Here is a 21,626-nt window from a genome sequence, read left to right on the forward strand (position 1 = left end):
GGGTTGAACACTGCGCATTTAACACTGATCTAAAACTACTTGCGTCGTGTTCCGGTGACGGTTCGGTCGTAATTTGGGACATCGAGGCGATGCAACGCTCGTTCGCACTCGAAGGCCACCAAGCCCAAGTGTGGTCGTGCCACTGGCATCCCACTCTGGCCGATTTTCTTTGTTCCACGTCATCAGATTGTTCAATTATAATCTGGGACGTCAAGAAAAAAAAGGGGGCATTTACATTGAGTAGTCACGAGGATACGGTTTGGTGCGCGCGCTTTTCTCCTAATGGAACGTTGCTCGTTTCGACGTCGACTGACAAGACGGCTCGACTTTGGGAATGTGGCAGATTGCCAGAGGCACGTCCCGAATTGCTTGGCATAGTCGAACGCAGAGGAGACGTAGTAGAGTTTGCCGACTTTTCTCCCGATGGAAAAATGTTGTGCGTTGTCGGAAGAGACAGCGTGATTAGACTGTGGACAGTGAAGCCGGAAGAGGCAGCACCAGTTGACGTCAATGCAGTCGAGACGTCGTCATCGTCATCGTTGTCGGACAGAGAGCAGCTTTCTCCAGTGTGCGATTCTTCATTGTCAGACGTCGTGAATCTCGGAGACTATTCGCTCTTTTCCTATTGTCGATTGAAGAGGCGACGTGCCTGGGTTCGTGCGTGCGCTTTCAGTCCGTCGAAGTTCAAGCTTTTGGCTACGTGCACGAACGATGGAAGAATGTGTGTTTGGAACGTCGAGACGAGGACGCTGGTTCACGAATTGAACGGGCATACCAACGTCGTGTGGGGATGCACTTTCTTCGTGACCGACGATGACGAATTGCTACTTGCTTCCTGTTCCAGTGATCAAACTCTAAGGTGAACCAAACGCTTAATTATATAATAATCTAGGATTTCAATTTGTTACGCAGGTTTTGGAATCCCGTGACGGGAAGTTTGGTATCGTTGGTTGACAGTTGGGCTGGGAAGATTCCGTGTCAACTTTTTTCGTGCTGTTTTTCTCCTAACGGGCTCAAGTGCGCAATAGCTGCTGAAGACAATAACATTTACCTAATAGACACGTTTGGTTGCCTCTAATTTTGTACTTCAATACTGCTCTCTTTTGTACTTTATACATTCGACGTATTTTCGGTTTGATTATGACACCCTTTAAAATTACATCATGCTTTGTAAAGTATAATCGAAATTTTCCCTATCTGTTACTACAGGCCTGACTGTGGGAGCTGCGCTCGAAATTCGCGATCCAATTAGCGGAAATGCTATCAAACCTTAATTTGCTCTTCTGCAAGCGCCAATGGAACGGCGAGTTTCCAGACAAAACGCATCCGGCATCCCATAAAAGGCTAGAACAATATGCAGACATTCAGCGCAAAACAGAAATACAAAAAAATTCTTTCCGTGATCATCATACGAGAGGTTGGGTGGTATCGCTAGCTCGACGTGGGGTATCGTACGTGAAATCAGCGGCCGTCGCTGCCCCTCTTCTGTATTCTCCGACAGTTGCATAGGGATCACTTCCACTGGCGTGCTCCCCGAGAGTTGCATAGGGATTACTTCCACTGGCGTGCTCCCCGAGAGTTGCATAGGGATCGGGATCATTTCCACCGTCAGCGTTCTCTTCGAGATTTGCATAAAGGTTGCTGTCACTGTTAACATTCTCGTCGATCACATTGTCGTCAGGAGATACGGGTGAAAATTCCGTGAATGGTTTTAAACCATAGGACGGATTACTAAACTGTTGTTGCCTTACATCTTCTTTTTTGGATCTAAAGTATAATAGTTACGTAGTAAGCAGTGCACAGCATCGCACTAGGCAGACTCTCACCGCGACTCCTTGCTTTCAGTTTCGAATCTGCTTAAAATAAGAAGCATTAAATTGATAGAAGCTGCGACAGCGCGTGGCATAAAGCTTACGTGACGTTCCGGCTCCTGGAGCGGCGGCAGACCAAAACAAGCAGTACAACAGCGACGAAAAAGAGCACGGCGACGCCGATCGAGGCACCAAGAATGATGCCAAGACCGACTTTACCGGACTTCGTGTTTGAATTTTCTTCTGCGTCCCTTTTTAAATGGCTAACGGTCGCGAAGAGTTTATCCAAAGCGGCCTCATTTTCAGGTGACAAGGCAACGAGCTCGTCCTCTGTTAGTTGCACCAGTTTACTCCCTGGGATATCTGACAAAATGACAACGAGATTCGTAAACTCGTCGTTACTCTCCAAAAAGGCGACGACATCTTGTGACGACCAATCTGTTGGATCTGAAAAAAATCGTGAGTGCTATTACACTGAATGGTAGTGCAAACCTTTTGGAATCCCAACTGGCACGATGACTTGTTCCGTCGCTGTTACTGACGACGACGACGATGACGTTGTCCTGACGGTTGCTTTTCTTGACTGAGGAACCTCAGTTGATGGGTAAGGTGCAACTGTTTCTACTCTATTGCTTGTCGCAGCTGAAGGAGACCGTTGGGTCGAGACCGATTTCGTGAGGAATTTTGCAGTCCCAGAGGGACTAGTAGATGATTGTCCTGCTTCACTGCTAGGTCCTGCGGTCGTCGTAGGCTTAGCTGAGAAAGATGCCCTAACAGACGAATGCGCTGTTGAAGCCGTCTGATGAGACGCTGCCGTAGACAGCACCAGTTTCGTATTAGGTTGAATTGAAGAAGTTTCAGGTGGCGACTTCGTAGGATTGAAACTTGACGTCTGTGAAGTCGCGGTCGGTGCGGACGTCACAACAACAGGCGTCAATGAAGCCCTCGAACTTGTCGGAGAAACAGTCGTCGTTGGAGTCGTCGTCGGGAGTCTCGTCGTGGTCGGAGGCTCAGTAGTCATGGGAGGTGCCGTCGTAGTTGGAGACGCCGTCGTAGCACACACCAGAGCCATCGGGGTCGGCACTTCAGGCGTTGGAACAGATGAAACAGTAGGAGAAGCAACCGTAGGCAAATCTAGATAGAAATGATTCTAACTATTAAGTTTACTTAGTTAGTCTTTACCTCCGGCCACTCCAAAGTCGATTGATCCAGAATCGGCTCGCGTGCACCCTTGTCGGCTGTCGTAGAGAGTGTTGAGGTCGACAGACCCCGATCCTTGCGACTTGCCCGCCAGTCCTAATATCCTTAAGCGAGTTCTGTTGCCTAGTGCGGAATCTTGCGGCCAACTGACATCGGACTGAACGTCCAAAACTCCAGTCTTTTCAATCGATATCAAAGAGTTGTTGACAGTTTCAAACAAGCCGCGACTTCGAACGGTGCCGTAACTAACCCCGGCATCGTAATCGCTAAGTTGGCTAAACGATTCCCCGCCGGAGCAAACGTCGCCGTCGCCCGACCGAAAGGCCGGAGCCGCATAAACGTCACTACCGTTAATAATTCGCTTATATGTCAAATACTGATTGGTCAGTGGCTGCTTAGGCAAGCAACGTCCGGATATGGAGACGATCAGCAGGTTGCGTTGAAACGACCAGCCAGACGACGTTTGGATATTGTCGACGCGCAGCCGATGATATCCTTCCGATAGATGAATCTTTACCGTCCGCTCATACAAAAACGATGTGTATGCACCTGTCGTCAATCGCTTCACGTCATCAATCCAAAGACGACTCTGTCCGTATCCTCCGAGAAGGTAAAACGTGTACGTGTCGCTGACGGGAATGAATAGGAAGGCGGAAAATCGAACGGCGTACCTGTACGTGAAAGATGCCGGCGACGAAGAGTCGACGTCGTATCCGACACCGCTTGAATAGGCCAAAGGAGCGCTGCCGTAATAGATTGGTTCCCTGCTCAAGCTGCGCTCGATTCGAGCCAAGTTTGATTGCACTGCCACATCGTCAAATTCGATCGGCGCATCGCTGCTGCAACTTGAGCATCCCCGATAGAAATAAACGAGATTACTTCTTTGAGGAGTACGATCGGTTTTTACTCGATACTGGAAATATTCAGCAATGACGCCGGACGATGAAGACGGCGACGAGGCGCCGAGATAAAACGATGCGCCGTTCAACGTCTTCGAGTACTGACTCGAAACGTCTAGGCCACCGCGAGCCCAAATTCGACCGCCGAGAATATTACCGCGCGACCATTGCAACTTCCCTTCGACTATCACTGTTGATTCGTCGGCGGCTAGTCGGCCTTCGAGAGTGAGCGAGCCGCGGACGACGACGCGACGGCGCGTTGCGTTGAAAGATGCCGATTGACGAACGATCAGTTGTCCGTCGATCGCAACGTCGTCATCGGAACCGGAACCTCGTGCTAAATCGATACCGCCGCCCGCTTCGACGACGACGTCGCCGACAGTGGCAACTTTCGTCGCTTCTTCTAATCGAATACTCCAACCCTGACTGATGTAGGTCAGTCGACCAAGCTTCACCTTAGCACCTTTCTCAAAAGTAATGCTGTTATTTCTGTTTGATGATGATTGCTGGAGAATGAATAACGTAGAATCTGACAGAATCATTTCCCTCGAGATTGAAAATCGAACATTCTGAATGTTGCTCGGTAAATTGATTCTAATGTATCCATACGTTTGTAGCGAGAAGATGTGCTGCGAGACATAGATGTTGCTAAACGAGACGTAGACCGAATTTTCTTGCCACAGAGTCTTTCCGTCGTACACGTCGCGAGTGCTGTTCTGGTACAAATCGTAAATGTACCGTTTGTAGTCGAAGGTTGCAGCGTACTCGTTTTGCCACGACACGGAAGGAAGATTGCTCTGGCGTGCCGGCACGCCGTACACTTTCCACGCGCCAGAAGCGCGGACCAGTGTCGACGATGAGAAGGACGACGAAACGGCGTAGAAACTCACAGTCCCATTGTTCGAGAAAAAACCTTGAAAACGAACCGACCTCACGCTTGGATAGTTTCCACTCAAGAAAATCATCGATCCTTCATTGCGTACATTCCATCGTAACCGCGGATCATTTGAACGAAGCACGTGGACAAACAAGCCGAAGTTAATCAAGCCGAAAGCGAAGCCGTCCTCGTCGGCGACGACGTCGCTAGAACTTCCGTACCAATACAAAGCATCGTAGATACGCATCGTGCCGCCGAGACGATTGATTAGTCGACAGCCGTAGCAATATATAGTTTTTGACGTCATCGTTTCATCTACCGTCATATTTCCAATGTTTTCGATTTCGACTTTAGTGAGCTCCTTCGTCGATTGGGAGCCGCTCGATATGACAATAGATCGTCGCGCCGTGATTAGAGCCTTGGAGAACGAAGCGGCACTGCCAACTATTCTTCGACCGCTCCACGTAAAATGGTCAGCTGCGATACTACCTTGAAGTTCGAGATCGTCGCTACGCACGTCCAATCGATGATCGACGGAAATCGACGTCAAATGTTCGACAAAAAGAGTCGGGTTGCTATTCGATCCTCCGACAATGAGCGACTTGACAGTAATAGGAGCGGCACTTGTAACGAGCACTGTGTAAGAGCCGCGAGCCGTTATAAAAACAATATCGCCAGCCGTCGGCACGCGAGACGGCGTCCAGTTATTGGGATCAAGCCAACTGCCGCCGTTCGTATTGCTCCACAGAACGATGCCACCGGAAGCGCTCGTCTTCCGAAATTCGACGTCGCCGGCGTGTTTCACCAATCGACCGCCGGCATCGACGTAGTCGGCGTAGAACGTCGCAATTCCGTCGTCGTGCGTTTTGTTGATCAGACCGGCGTTGACAATTTTCGGCGGAGTTTGACTGAGCGACGTGTGCGAATACCACAGTATATCCGATCGAATAAGAAGAAGGCCGGAGCTCGTTACGTTGATCCCCGCACCGTTTTTCGCCACGATAGGACCCTCTTCTTCCATGACGCAAACCGAATCGGTTTGTTTGCCGACGAACTGACTAGAGTACGATAGAGACGATCCGTTGACGACAGCGGCGTACGTCAGATTTTGAAGATATTGTTTCGGAACGCCCGGTCCCTGCACTTTGACCAAGAGCACACTTCCCCACGACCTCCACGAACTCGATACGACGAACAAGTCAATTCGAAGCCGTCGAATTCCCGCCACGAGATCGTGCGTAAACGTCTGCTCGTACAAGAAGCTCGAGTACGAGTTACCCGTCCGCACCTGCTTGCCGTCAATCCACAATCGATATCGACCGTAGCCGGTTGAGAAGAAAAACTGGTAGCGTCCCGTGGACGGCACGTCCCAAAAGGCGAGATAGCGGACGCCATAATTGTAAGTAAACGAATATGGCGACGTCGTGTCGACGTCGACGCTGTTCGATTGGAATCTAAGTGGACCGTTCCCGTTTCGTCGCGGGAAACGATTCAACGTGGAAAGCACTTCCACTGTATTGGGGATCGTGGCCAAATCGTCAAATTCCTTCGGAACGTAGCCGTTTGCAGGAGTTTGTCCAGCGCGATAAAAGTCGCTGAAACGATCGAGTCGGGGAGTAGTTGCCGTAGCAACTCTGTACTGAAAGTACTCTGCCACGACGCCGGTGTAGTTTAAAACTTTTGGCGTCTGTAGCAGGCGAAGTTGAATGCCGTCAATTACTTTGAGATAGTCGCTCGATATCTTTGACTGTTGCTCGAGAATAATAGTTCCGTCGTGCCCGCTTATAATTCCATCTGTCCATTCCATGCCCGATTGCAGTGTCGCCGAGCCGTTTCCGATATTGAAATCGCTGCTGATAAACGTTTTTCCTTTGACGACGAGTCGTCCAGAAGCCGAAGAGAACGAGCCCTTTGTCAACAATTGGCCGTCAATGCGAATCGTGTTTCCGCCTGAGGAGACGAACGTTCCGTTCTCCTGCACGACGAGTCTTCCAGTCGATTTCCACAAGGTCGCTGAACTTTCTACTGTCCAGCCGTTTTCGATGATAACGTCGTTGACAGTCGGCAATGAGGACGATCTGACAAGCATTTTCCAGGCTGACGAGGAGCTGATTGCGTTTAGCCGCAGACTACCGTAACTATCAAATACAACGTCACCAAGAACTTCCAAAACGTTTGAGCCACTTGAATAGCCGAAGAGGCTTACAGCAGTATAACCACGAGTTTTGAGCGAATTAATGGAGTTTCCTTGACTGCTATACAAGGAAATGCTGACGCTCAGTACGTTCGAGTTGACGTCCCAGAGAATAGGAGCCGCGTAGATGTCTCGAACGTAGGCACTCCAGTTTCCAAAGTTCGCCGACAGAAAACCGTTTCTCCGATTTGGTCGTCCCCACAGCTGAATATTTCCGCCACTGAAACCGCGTCTCGAGTTGTCCGTAAATGAAAGTGACGTCATATAGCTGATCAAATTTCCTTGATTTTTAAATGATCCGTAAAAGCGCAGCGTGCGACTACCTCCATTGGCGCAGGTACTGCAGAAGAGAACCAATACGCCCGTGTTCGTCACGTTACAACGCCAATTGCGATCACTTGACTTCAAATCGACGACGAAGGTGCCGTCGTTGATTATCTCTCCTGGTCTCACGTTTACATTCATGTCGACGAGACTCATCAACACGGAACCGAGATTGTGCAGCGTGCTCGACGAGAAGTAGAACTGCCCGCCAATCATCGTTTCGTCAACCGTGAGATTTCCCCGATTCGTTAGGTAGACATTCGTCAGATATTTCTGCTGCGAAGATCCCTTCAGAATCACCATCGATTGATTAACGACGAGCTTTCCCTGTTGAACGGACGACGAACTGTCTAAAAGACGACCGCTCCACGTCATGCGTCCTGCGCTTAGATGCCCGTCGATCGTCATCGTGTCCGCGTAGACGTCGAGGTCGCCGGAAACGAAAAGACTGCCGCCTCTGTCAATTTTCAAACGAGGATCGCTGCCTGATCCTCCGACGACGAGAGTGTCCACCGCCGCCTTCGTTTTGCTCGTGACGACGATCTGATACGACCCGGCTGCTGTCAAGTAGGCAAGATCGTTCTTGCTGGGAACGCGAGGGGGATCCCAGTTGTATTTATAATCCCATCGACCGCCGGCGGAGTTGTTCCACAGCGCCAGGCCGCAGCCGTCACTGCCAAACGATTTGAAATCGACGTTTCCACTATTAAATATCTGCATGCCGCCGCCGCCGTCGACGTACTGACCGCAGATGATTGCCGAGCCGAGAACGCCGATTTTGCTCAGAATTCCGTAGTTGAGAAAATGTACGGAGGATGAGAACGAGTGCGCCGACGAATACCAAATAACGTTGGAACGAATTTCCAATTGGCCTCGTTGACCAATCGTAACGTTGCTCTTCGTCGATAAAATCAAGCCGGTGCCGTCAATTGCGAGAAGACTAATCGCATTCACGTCTTTCGTCGTAGCGTGCACGTCTAGCCCCGTCGTCGTATTCGTATAGCAGTACGTTAGACGGCTGTCCGGCAAGCTTTGCTTCGGCACGCCAGGACCTTCGTAGAGTACATAGAAAATGTTTCCGGTCGTTGACCAAGAGCTCGATAGCTGGATGTTGTCTACGCGAAACTTCCGATAGCCGCTTTCGAGGCGAACCGTCGTCGTCTGTTCTGACATAAAGCTAACGTATCTGTTTCCTACGAATACGACTTTGTCGTCAATCCACATTCGAGCTCGTCCGTATCCCGTCAGAAAGTAAAACTTGTACGAACCCGAACGGTCGATTTTCAAGAACGTCGTCCATCGAACGGCATAGTTATAGGTGAACGAATCGGGAGAGCTCGCATTGATTGCAAGATTGTCGACGGCGAAATCGAGAGGCGCTCGGCCGTTGTACACGGGCGAGCGTGTCAAAGTCGACTCAATCCTTATGACGTTTGCAGTCGACGAAGCATTGTCAAAGTCTTTAGGTAAGTAGCCGCTGCTAGGAACACTCCCCGGACGATAATACTCCCTGACAGAACTTATTCGAGGCGTTGTGGGAGTAGCGACGCGATATTGAAAATACTCCGCCACGACGCCTTGTCGTGGACAGGGCGACGGTACGGGAGCCTGAATGGTAACGTCAACGTTGTTGATGGTCTTGCCAAGTCCGCCCGTCATACGACCGCCTCCTTCTAACGTCAAAACGTTCTGTCCTCTCAATCCTGCCAATTGGCCTTGAGTCCACTTGAACTGATTGCCAACGACCAACGTAGTATTAACGAAATTTGTCTCGCCAGACGGGGCAAAGTTTCCACCGACAGTCACGGTGTTTCCTCTCATTGTAAGCGCGCCAGTCTGACTGACGAGTAGGTCGGTCGTCACAGCAAAGGAGCAATTAATTCCCACTTTTCCGCCGGATATCGATAGACTGCCAATGTTCAACTTTTCAACTTTTGACGAGACGTCCAGCTCGTGACGGGCCCACACTTCAATCGTTCCGCCAAAGGTCGCCTCTCGAACGCTGTCGACGAGAAGGAGCGTCGTATTCGTGTACGACGACGACGACGACGACTCGTATCCTAACTGAACTTCCGTGTCAAACGACAGTCGTACGTATTCGTCAAGAAAAAAACGCGAGTGCCTTGAACTGTAGACATAGAAATGTACTCGACCGTACGTCGTCAAACCGCCGAGCCAAACGTCGCTAAACGCATATCCAGACAAACGAAACTGAAGAGTTTGACTCGTATCCCAAATTCGCGGCTGATACGTCTCGTTGAGAAAAATGTAGTTGATGTACTCCTTGTACAGACGTGGCGTTCGATAGCCGGGAATCGAATTGTAGCTGTTGATATAGGCTGCCGGTAGAGAGTAAAGCGTCCAGTTGCTGCCCTTCCCTCGAGGAAGCACAACATTATTCAGATACAAAGACGAGGCAAAGGATTCGACGACCCCCCAATTAGCGAAGACGTTGTAGTAGAACTGAATTGATCTTGAATTGCGATAGTTTACATTGACGAACGTCATACGGCCAAAATTTCTCACGTCCCATCTCCAATTGGGACTTTGATTCAACGTAATGACAACAACGGTGCCGTTGTTGATGAGACCGCGTCGAAAACCGTCGACGGGGGACGCATCGCGTTCGCTCGACGTCGTCGCGTAGAAGATATTCAAGCCGCTGAACGTCATCGTCGAATTGGCCGCGTTCACCAGTCTACAGTTGCCGCATGTCAACTGAGCCGAATTTTCGAATTCCGAATCGACAGTGAAATTCTTTTCTATTTGTATGTCGATGTCGTAGAGTTTCTTGCTGTCCGATGATCCGCGTTGCACGAGCATTAGTTGACTGACGATGGTGCCCGGACGACTGCCGGCATTTCCCGAAGATTGAGCGCCGTAGAGATTTGCTCCCGACCAAATCAGTTCGCCGACGACCAGTCGCCCGTAAACGCTGACAGTTTCTGACGTGAGTAGACACTGATTGGTCACTTCCATTTCAGCTGACGATGCGATGATCAACTGGCCGCCAGTCACTTCGAGTGATTTAACTGTTACGATTCCGTTGACAGTAATTTCGTCCAAGGACGAGCTAGCAGAAATGCGCACGTCGTCGTTAACGTTGGGAATTCTAAATAAAAAGAAGAGGTCAACGTGAGAAAGAGAAATCATCTGGAAAGAGCCGTAAACGACTGTAGCATCTACAGTCCCGTTCAAAGTTTCCTTGGGCATTGATTATCATATACAGCCTCGTTAAAAAAGTTATAGGCTCCTATCGTTGTTCAGTGAAATTGCATTGCAAGTGCGCTAAGGGTCAGGACTTTTAAAAAGTGCGTCACCACTCGCGAGGGTACTTCAACGCCGGTTTTTCGCCACCAAAAGTGCGCTATTTCGAATCGAGAACAGTGAAAATCAATCGTAAATGCGATTCTGACAACGTTCCAAACAACAATTGTCGCGATTAGGTCTAAAAACGCGAAACGACGTCAACGCTACGCGTGCGTTCAGGTCAAGCAACCGTAACGCACGTTGCGCGGGTCGCTTAAAAATGCTTTAAACGAGAAGTCGAAGCGGTGAATTAGCCGCGAAGTACATTGCAAGCCTATTCTAGAGGTCAAGTGAATGGGCGCATACTCCAGGGAAGCCAAAAACGTTTGAACGGCAATGTACATTGAAAAGAACAGGAAAGAACAGTTGGCCAGTCCCGTGTAATTTTTCTGTAATTTATTACAGGAAAGAACAGTTGGCCAGTCCCTTGTAATTTTTCTGTAATTTATTACACGAGAGAACAGTTGGCCAGTCCCTTGTAATTTCACTGTAATTTATTACACTAGAGAACAGTTGGCCAGTCCCTTGTAATTTTTCTGTAATTTATTACAGGAAAGAACAGTTGGCCAGTCCCTTGTAATTTCACTGTAATTTATTACAGGAGAGAACATTTGGCCAGTCCCTTGTAATTTTTCTGTAATTTATTACACGAGAGAACAGTTGGCCAGTCCCTTGTTATTTCACTGTAATTTATTACAGGAGAGAACAGTTGGCCAGTCCCTTGTAATTTTTCTGTAATTTATTACACGAGAGAACAGTTGGCCAGTCCCTTGTAATTTCACTGTAATTTATTACACTAGAGAACAGTTGGCCAGTCCCTTGTAATTTTTCTGTAATTTATTACACGAGAGAACAGTTGGCCAGTCCCTTGTAATTTCACTGTAATTTATTACACTAGAGAACAGTTGGCCAGTCCCTTGTAATTTTTCTGTAATTTATTACAGGAAAGAACAGTTGGCCAGTCCCTTGTAATTTCACTGTAATTTATTACAGGAGAGAACATTTGGCCAGTCCCTTGTAATTTTTCTGTAATTTGTTACAGGAGAGAACAGTTGGCCAGCCCCTTGTAATTTCACTGTAATTTATTACAGGAGAGAACAGTTGGCCAGTCCCTTGTAATTTTTCTGTAATTTATTACAGGAGAGAACATTTGGCCATTCCCTTGTAATTTCACTGTAATTTATTACAGGAGAGAACAGTTGGCCAGTCCTCTGTAATTTTTCTGTATTTTATTACAGGAGAGAACAGTTGGCCTTGTAATTTCACTGTAATTTATTACAGTAGAGAACAGTTGGCCAGTCCCTTGTAATTTTTTTGTAATTTATTACAGGAGAGAACAGTTGGCCAGTCCCTTGTAATTTTTCTGTAATTTATTACAGGAGAGAACAGTTGGCCAGTCCCTTATAATTATTGTGTATGATTGAGGAAGAAAAGAATACTTGATCATCGATGATAATATTCATCATCATCACCATCAAGTACCCTTCTCTTTTTTCCTTCACGTTGCACTCTGCTTTATATTTTACTGTTACACCTGCAATTTTATGCAAGACAAACCGAGACATTTTTCCAAACTAAAACTTGTTTAACGGAGTGCTGACCTCTGGTTCCAATTGTTAGGGTCTTCCCATCGGCCGCTTGTTCCTTTCCAAGTGACAAGTATTCCTGCAAATAAGAAATAGAGAAGGCTGTACGGTAAAACATACAAGGTGCTTGCCTGGTGGAGGAGAAGCGGTCACAGGAGTCTGAGTTGTTGGAGCTAAAAGACGGCGAGAATTTACCAAAGTTACACCATGATTAGGATTCAATTACCAAAAGACGAAGTGGCCGTTGCTAGATTGGCAGTTGCTGGCGCAGCAGTACTCGTCGTCCCTATAAGGAGAATTGGTCTGTAACCATATAAAAGCTCAAAAAAGCATCCGTCCACCTTCAAGTATGCCGACTTCCAGTTTTCCTGACAAACTCTTCACGCAACCGGACGTAGAATCAACGTTGTAGACAGCATTCAGGTTGGCTGTTCCAGATCCCGCTGTCTTGACTACCATCCCATTAATAGTCAACAGGGTTCGACTGCCGCCGAGAGGCTTCGGCCAGTCCGTATCAGCGGCCACATCCAACACACCCGACACTCCGACGGTCAAATTTACGACATTCTGAACGAGCAGTGCTCCGTTGCCGCTCACCTTACAGTGACTCACACTTGAAGAGTAGTCAGAAACCAACTGATCAACAGTTAACTTCGACTTGCACACTCGATCGTCTCTAAGGAACTTCATATTTGCAGCAGCCGCTTCATAGATACCGTTCCCTTTGTTTCGTACGGCGTATAGTTTCGTACTGGGAACGAGCTGCTTAGGAATACCAGGACCAGCGTATTTCACTGACATATAGCCTCCTTCAGAACTCCAAGAAGAACTTTCCTGAATATAATCAATCCTCATCAATCGAAATCCAGCCTTTAGCTGAACAGCGGGAGACGTCTCCTCGGTCATGACGCGGAGATAACGACGCGAGGTGTAGTAGACGGTGCCGTCAAACGAAAGACGAACGTGTAGACCGTAGCCAGACGAAAAGAAGAACGTGTACAGACCATCTTTATCGATTTTCAAGTACGCCCACAAACGTGCGGCGTAGTTATAGGTGAACGAATCAGCCGAGTTTCCGTCGTACGACCAGCCGTCGGATTGATACGCAATTGGCGCCCGGCCTAAACTTTTCGGTTGGCTACTAAAAGACGGCTCGAATCGTATGACGTTTCCCTTTGTCGATGCCGAGTCAAAGTCGGATGGCAGTGCATAGGACGACGAACCTTCGCCAGGAAAATAATATAGATTATTGATTTTCTTTGTCACCGACGTTGCCACTCTGTACTGAAAATATTCTGCGACAATGCCATGTCGCTCGGATGGCGGAGCTGCAAAAATTTCGACTGCAACGTCGTCGAGCGTCTTTTGTAAATTTCCCGTTATTTCGCAGCTGCTAAGAATGCGCAATTTGCTCGACTGGGATCCTCTGATAAAGCCGCGAGCCCAATTCAACCCTCCGGCCGCTGTCGCCGTAGAATTTGTCAAATACACTTGTCCGTCGAGCGTCCACTTAGAATTCATCGTCACACGCCTATCAACGAGATTAAGTTTTCCGCTTTGAGATAATTTGAAACTATCGTTGAAAGCCGAATTGGGGCCAGAGGAAAGGCTAAGCTGAGCGCCTTCTCGAATCAAAAACCGACCTCGACTATCAAACGAAGCTCCTTCGCTAACGCTCACGGTCCATCCTTGATCAATTCGCATATGTCCTACGTTCGCTCGAGCTTTCGACGCAACGATTAAACGATTGTCGTCGTTGACTGACGAATACTTCTGCAAAACGATTTGGCTACTGCGATGCACGTCCAAAAGCGAGTCGACGAAGTATCGGCTGCTGCGTCGTGACGACCTAAGGCTCAGTAACCAATTTCCTCTCGAGACGTATTTGTTCAAATACATGTCTTTATCTTTATCGTTGTGACTAATCATTACGAACGAGCATTGATAATTGAAGTCCCACGCTGTGACGTTACCGTAAATGTCGTCCAAGTAGGCCTGCCAATTGCCTTGTTGATTGGACTGCGCCGGTTGCGGGAGCGTGTCGTAGCGCTTGGGAAAACAGTACGAATCAATCGATCCATTTCCTTTTGGTAGATACGAATTGCTGTACACGTAGAAATTGATCATGTAAATATTGAGCTGATTGTAATTCGCTAGCGACGCTGAGTACAGATAAAATCTGCCCGTATTTCGCCACTGTTTCATAACGATAGAAAAGTTGCCATAGTTTCGTACGTCCCAGTACCAGTAACCATAACTGCTTCCCGATACGCCGAGCTCCATAGCAAAGATTCCGTAGTTGATCAAACCACATCGAAAACCGTCTGCAGGACTAGGCGATGGCGCCTGGCTAAGTGAATGACGTACCGGTAAAGCCGAGTAAAGTCCGTAATTGTACACCGTACAATTGAAGCAGTACAGATAAGACGAAGAGCTGTAGGTTTCATCGTAGGTCAGGTTGCCTCGATTCTCCACCACAACATACCGAAAATATTTCGTAGAAAAACTTCCCTTCGATATGACGAACGACGTCAAAGCAACGAGACGACCCCGATTCGTCACCGGCACCGAAGCGCCGTCGATATACTGGCCGGCCCAAATCATCCTATTCGTCTGAACAAAACCTCTCACGGTCAATTTAGCCGAGTGAACGCCGAATCGATCCGATACAAATAACTTGGCCGACGATTCGACGATCAACTCGACGTCGCTTCTGGACGATCCGGCAGATATCGACGTCACATTGACGACAACGTAGCTAGGAATCGTCACCTGATACGACCCGGAAAGCGTGATGTGAACGACGTCGTCCGAGCGCGGAATTCTTGGAGGATTCCAGTTGGCCGCGTCGTTCCAACTGCCGCCGTTCGGATTCGCCCATATCGCCAATCCGCCCGAAACGCTTGCATCTCGAAATTCTAAGAAACCCGTCTCCGTTCGCTGACTGCTTCCGGGTTTGCCGATGTATTTGCCGTAGATTGCCGCCGTGCCTGGTAGGCCGCGTCGAACGAGCAGACCGGCGTTGACGAACGACGTTACGCCGCCGAGTTTAGCGTCCGAGTACCAGAGAACGTCGTCGAGCACGTGAAATTCGCATTTTGAACAAATGTCGACTGTTACGGACTGTTGACCCAATATCAGACCCTCGCCAGCCAACCAGCAGTAGCCAGTTTTTGAGAGCCCCATAAATCCTGGTTTCGCATGCGACGTCCCGTTGTGATAGAATAGTTTTTCCTTTGGTATAAGACGTTTCGTTAGACCAGGCCCCGAGTAGGAGACTAGCAGCGTATTGCCTGACGTCGACCAAGAGCTTGAAGCCTGTAGGAAGTCAATTCGGAGGCGATGAAAGCCCTTTGTCAGTGCGTGCGGTCCGAATTTTTCTTCCATCAGAAATTGCAGGTATCGTCGACTGCCTCTGACGAGTAGAACGTCGTCAATCCAAAGACGATACGTCAAGCTATAACCGGTGACGAAGTAGAAAGTGTAATCTCCTGTCGTGTCAATTTGCAAAAATGTCCACAGTCGAGCGGCGTAGTTGTACGTGTAAGACAGAGGACTATTCGTATCTGCATTGTCCATCAGGGGTCCCAAGTACAACGGTGAGCTGCCATAGTATTGGGGAAAACGAGAAACGTCCGTTTCGAAGCGTTCTACGTTAGGAAGTGTGCTGGCTTGATCGAATTCTGACGGCAGGGAATAACTGGCCGATCCTCCTCCCGGAAAATAGTAGAGGTTGCTGATTCTGTTCGTTCGATCTGTGCTGACTCGATACTGAAAATAATCTGCAACGATACCATTTTTCGTTGACGAAAACTCAGGCGGCGGCGCGATGCGAACAGATACGCCGGAAAACGATTTGTCGGAGTCGCCCGTTACGTTCAAGCCTCCGTACGGCCAAATCGTGCCGCCGCTCTTTCCAATAACGCTGCCTTCGTACACGTTCCAACGACCGCGAACACTTATCGTTCCGCCGCCGATATTCAACGATCCCGAAAGCGAAAAATTGCTGTGACAAATAGTCGTCGCATCGACCACGTCCACGGCTCCATTCGGTCGCACGACGAGCTGATTGTAGAAGTCAAATGTCGATCCGCTGCCGTTTCTCGTGCCAAATATTGCATCCTCGTAAATCGTTACGTATCGATGAAACGTGGCTCGACCTCGGTTTCCAATCGTAACGTTCCAGCTCTGTTTTATGTAAGCTCTACCGACGACCAAGTTTCCTCCTATCAATACTCTATTTCCATCTGACGGCAAACTATACTGGTCTAGAAAAAATATCCCGTTTTGGTCCATAACAAAACCGTCGGAAAAACGAAGTTCCGCATAGCGACTGTTGTCTGCGCGAAACTGCACGGAGCCGTACGATTCAAACCGTCCAAAATGATATTTCAGGCGAGATTCAGACGACGATCCGTACACGTTTCTCACGTAAAAGTGTGTCTGTTGTCCTACGTTCCACAGAACGGTAGAATCGCGCGGATTCGTGGCATTCTGATAGACGTCGTCGAGATAGCGACGCCATTCTCCAATCTTCCCTTCTCCCGCAGGACGCGGGGCGTTGTTGTATCGCGCCGGGTAACTGTACATTTGCCATACGCTGCGACGTCCAGCGAAGAGGAGCGATTGAGATTGATAGTAGAAATAGACGTTTGTGAGATAGAACTGCGTCGTGTTGTAATTGGCAAATGATCCGTAGTAATACATCGATCGGGTGTTGTAGAGATTCATTGAGACGACAATAAATTGGCCGTAGTTTCTCACGTCCCAATAGATGTACGGACAGCACGACGTATGCAGCTCCAGCACAAAGAGGCCGTAATTGACAAGACCTTGTCTAAAGCCGTCTGACATTGCTGACGGATAGTTGCCAGTGACAGCTAGTCGAATACTATTGCTACGAAACGTCGATCCAATTTCATTGATGATGTAGCAACGATCGCAATAGAGGCGGGAGTCGCTGTTGTCGAGGCTTGCATCAATGTCGATACTCTCTCCGACGGTCACGTTAATTTGACGAATATACTTCGACTTGTACAGGCCTTTGACGAGAGCAAATTGACTCAAAACACGAATCTCGCCACCAATCGAACTACCGCCAATCGTCTCGCCTCGAAACGTAACGTACTTCGCCGTCACTCGACCGTTTATGGTCGTCTTAGGCGAATTGATGTCAAACCGATCGGCAATATTCACTTCGGTGAAATGTCCGACAATGAGTTCCGGTTGACTCGTCGTCGAGCCGAGAGTCAACGACAGCACGCTGATGTTGCTGTGACCGCGAATGACGACCTGGTATGTGCCGTCCGCCGTCACGTGAACGATGTCGTTCGTCCGCGGCACGCGTTTCGGCACCCAATTGTTCGCATCGTCCCAAGCGCCGCCACCCGGATTGTTCCACACGGCCAAGCCGCCGTCTTTCGACGCGTCCTTGAATTCGAGAAGACCGCGAAGCGAAACGAGCGATCCGCCGCGGGACAGGTACTGAGCAAAAAACGTCGCCACGCCGTCGTCGCCCGTCTTGACGACGCGACCGCGATTGATCACTTTCGACGTCAAACCAAACGCGGAGTGCGAGAACCAGGTGATGTCGTCGTGAACGTTCACGACGCCCGTCTTGCCGACGCTCAAATGAGCGCCGTTCTTGGCGAATATCAGCCCTGCGCCGCCGATATAGAGAACGCTCGCCGTCGGCACGAATAGAGTAGTATTGAAATTCGAATTGGCGTATTCCGTAGTTCCATTTGGGAACGTATAACGTCTGAAGAGCTTGTCGAGCGGGAGAGGTTTCGAGGCGAACGACGGGCCGGAATAGTTGACGAGTAGCGAATTGTCGTTACTCCACGATGAACTTTGCTGAATAAAGTCGATTCGTAGGCGACAGACGCCTTTCTGAATTTTGAATGGTCCGGCGATTTCGTCGGCGTTCAAAAAGTAGCGATAGCGACGCGACGTGAACACGGTCTTACCGTTGATCCAAAGTCGAACGTGAAGTCCATAGCCAGTTGAAAAGTAAAATTTATATGACCCCGTCTCGTTGACGTCGAGAAACGACCAAAGACGAGCGGCGTAGCCGTACGTAAACGACTTGGGACTGTTCGTGTCAAAATTCTCAAAATCTGATCTCAGGGCGAGCGGCGACGAGCCATAGTACTTCGACAAGCGATCAAACGACGATAAATATTGAACAGCATTCGGTGTATATGACCCACTATCAAATTCCAATGGAAGCGAATACCGCGAGCTTCCTTCGCCCGGAAAATAATAGAGATTACTGATACGTGACGTCAAATCGGTGTCCACTCGATATTGAAAGTATTCGGCTATGACTCCGTGATACGATTGGGGAGGCGCTGCCGCTTCGACGTTCAATTCGACGCCGTCGATTGTCTTTGTGAAATTGTCCGTCACGTTGCCGACGACGAGCACGTTGAGTTGCGATTTGCTGCCAATTAACGAGCCCTGACTGAATAGCCACTCTTTCGTCGTCGTCAGCGTCGCTCGAGTCAAGTTAACGATTCCGTTCGAGATAAACGTTCCGTCTATAGTCACGTTTCGGTTCGACACTTCGAAACGAGCCGAAGCCGTTATGACGAGAAAACCGTTGAGCCGAACGGTGGCGACGGCGGCAATATCGGATCCGATCTTCGCGAATCCGCCCTCGTTGACGGTAAGTCGTCGAGCGATCGCCACTTTGCCGTGATTCGCCAAATCGAGCGTCCAACCGGATCCCACGGAAACGACGTCGGCGCGAAATTGAGCTGCACCGCCAACCGAAAGAACGTTCCCATCGGCGGCACTCGAGTACTGATCGAGTCTCAGTTCGCCGTGTTCGCCCAGGTTCATGTCGCCGCTGAAGCGAAGCGTCGCTCCGCGGCTACCGCTCACTTGCATTACGACCCGTCCAAACGTCGTAAAGTTGTGAAACGTCAGAGTCGCGTCAAATAGATTTTGAATTCGAATACGATTGGTATAGCCAGTGTCCCAATATCCTAAGCTTACATTCTGATAGACGTCAGCGATGTATTCCTTCCAAGTGCCAAGCGTGCTTTGTCCGCGCGGACTCGACAAAGTGGACGGACGATAAGGATAGGAATAGACTTCCCAAGTGCCATTGTCCGATCTTTCCACCGAATTAGAGTAATAGAAACTCGGCGAGACGCCGTACAGTTGAATTGATCCGTCATTCGCCCATCGACCATAACAGTAAAAGGAATATGAACTCCGAAACGACTTTCCGACAATTTTAATTTGTCCCCCGTAATTTCCGACGTCCCAATAGACGTACACATTGGAGAGAAGTTCAAAGACGAGAAGACCTCGATTGACGATACCGGCCGAAAAACCGTTAACATCTGCCGCCGGTTGATTGCCATTCAGCTGCAGTCGAGCCCGATTCAACGTCATCGTCGACGACGCCTCGTTGACGATTCGACATGCAAGACAGAAAATGTAGCGACTGGAACTGTCCATGGACGGGTCAACGGTGAAATTTTGACGATTCGTCCATATCACGTTCCGTATGTATTTCTGATCATAGATACCGCGTTTGACGAGCGAAAGCTCGTTGACGATCACTCGACCTTTAGCCGAATTGACGACAAAGTTGGAACTAAGACTGCCGTCGAGATATTGTCCGGACCAGAAAAGCTTGCTTGCATTTAGAGTTCCAAGAATTGTGACCGTGGGGCAGAGCGCTTCAAGGTTTGATGTGACTGTGAATGTCACGCCAGCGGCGACGATAAGCCGAATGGAATCCGCACCGGAGCCAATCGTCAAAGAAGCAATTGTTGTGTCTTGATCGATCGTGACGTCATACGTTCCTGACGTCGCAATTTGAGCGTCATCCGTCGACGTTGGGATTCTGAAAAAAGCAATTACGTCTGACCACCCAGTTTACTACAAAAAAACTGCACTAAATTTAAACTTTTATAGAAAACGAAATCTCGGGGGATTTCAATAAACGCCTACTCTATGTTATATATAGCTTGAACACGTGATCGGACCACACACACGAGGAGGCGCTATTCTCCTTGGAAACTTACTTTCCACCCGCCCAGTTGCCAGGATCATTCCACTTGAGCTGACCAGAAGCGCCTCTCCACAGATAAGTCGTCGCGTCGACGCTCGACGAGAGGAGAAGAGCTGCAAAGCAGATTAACCTGCTCGAAGATCCCATCGAGGCGAGTCAAAAGGAAACCAGCTCGAAGCGAAAGCGCCGAACTCGCGAGAGAGGTCGTCGGAGTTGTCCTCACACTTCCAAAGTGGCACCAGTGGTCCCGGACAGGGACTCCCACGTCAGCAAAATATGCGTCGTACGAAACCTGCTCGATTCGCTTCATTGTGTTTTGTTCTTTTCGATGCCCGTATGAACTGATCGCGTCTATGCAAGGAGACCACGCCCATGCGGAAGTCTAACAAGTGGATTTTTTAAAAAGGAATTTTAGGGCAAGTGTGCACAAAGAAATGTTCAGCACTAAAATCTCAGCGTTTGGCTTTCAGTGCTTCTTTTTGACTCAGTTCCGACAAGCGTTCTTTATTCTCCTCTACAAATTGATCCACTGCCAATGAATCGGTTCTTCTATACTGCCTCAGTGCCCACCCAATCGCCTTTCGTATAAAAAAGTCCTTCTCGTTGCAGCACTTGAGACAGAACTCAAACAGCAAGTCTGCATCCGTTTCACTTCTAAATTTAAGCTGATGCAATAAAGACGTTCTCCTCAGCCACAGATTATCCGAATCGATCCACGTCTTGACTAGTTCGGTGCCTTCAGTAGGATGCTTCCTAACTAAGGCTCCAGTCACATTGCTTGCCAAAAGGTCGACAGTGTCCCACCAACTCTTTGTTGTAATTAGCCATTCGAGGCACTTTTTTGCCTCGATGAATTCTGCACTCGATTCGCCGACAAAAACGCGACATTCTTTGGAAATTAGGTCCAGAGCAAAATATTGAAATTCGCGCTCGTTTTGACGCCACAGATCACACGATAAAGCGATTAGTTCCGGTTGGGTAATGTCTTTGGACATTTTAGATAAAACGGCTTTGCTGATTGACCTCCTTTCGGGCGCCTTGATACCGAAACAATCGAATTTGTTTCGGAGGTACCGCTTGGCTTGGAGCGCCGCTGAGGGGTTATGATGAGAAGCGTAAATACTCTTGAGTTCTTCTATAAGTGCATCGCGCTTCTGTACAGCCTTAGAAGCCTTTACCCGACCAGTTGGCTGAGAAGAACGACCCCGCGTAATTCGCTGTCTTCGTTCTTTGGGCATTGAGAGACTAACGCACGCTACCGAAACTCTCGCTTTCAAGTTTTGCACCCCACAACTGGAAAGGCGACCCAACACTTCCGAAAAAGGCTTTATAAGAAAAATAGCAAAAACAGATGCTACACATCCGGGAGCGACGAGAGACTCGAGGGTATACGA

At 48.8% G+C, this 21,626-nt stretch overlaps 2 protein-coding genes across 4 annotated transcripts; both read right to left on the minus strand.

Annotated features, from left to right (window-relative positions):
* Positions 1–99: 99 nt before the first annotated feature.
* On the minus strand, positions 100–20,554 carry LOC136185646 (uncharacterized). Of its 3 annotated transcripts, XM_065972813.1 has the most exons (14): positions 20,246–20,554; positions 12,542–20,064; positions 12,427–12,486; positions 12,332–12,373; positions 12,216–12,279; positions 2,994–10,417; positions 2,304–2,945; positions 1,916–2,258; positions 1,827–1,853; positions 1,413–1,767; positions 1,270–1,344; positions 1,087–1,148; positions 909–1,031; positions 100–854 (listed from the first exon to the last, which is right to left on the minus strand). In XM_065972813.1, exons 1-14 carry the CDS (start codon positions 20,377–20,379, stop codon positions 848–850), a joined length of 16,881 nt encoding a protein of 5,626 aa, XP_065828885.1. In that variant the 5' UTR covers positions 20,380–20,554; the 3' UTR covers positions 100–847. The 3 variants fall into 3 exon arrangements, with proteins under 3 accessions (XP_065828885.1, XP_065828887.1, XP_065828888.1); XM_065972815.1 differs by lacking the exons at positions 100–854; positions 1,087–1,148 and having other exon boundaries at positions 967–1,031; XM_065972816.1 differs by lacking the exons at positions 100–854; positions 1,087–1,148 and having other exon boundaries at positions 968–1,028.
* A 6-nt stretch (positions 20,555–20,560) lies between these two features.
* On the minus strand, positions 20,561–21,618 carry LOC136185656 (uncharacterized). The gene has a single exon (XM_065972825.1). It carries the CDS (start codon positions 21,468–21,470, stop codon positions 20,685–20,687), a length of 786 nt encoding a protein of 261 aa, XP_065828897.1. The 5' UTR covers positions 21,471–21,618; the 3' UTR covers positions 20,561–20,684.
* Between the last annotated feature and the right edge of the window lie 8 nt (positions 21,619–21,626).

The sequence above is a fragment of the Oscarella lobularis genome, chromosome 4 (assembly GCF_947507565.1).
Source record: "Oscarella lobularis chromosome 4, ooOscLobu1.1, whole genome shotgun sequence".
Lineage (NCBI taxonomy): Eukaryota > Metazoa > Porifera > Homoscleromorpha > Homosclerophorida > Oscarellidae > Oscarella > Oscarella lobularis.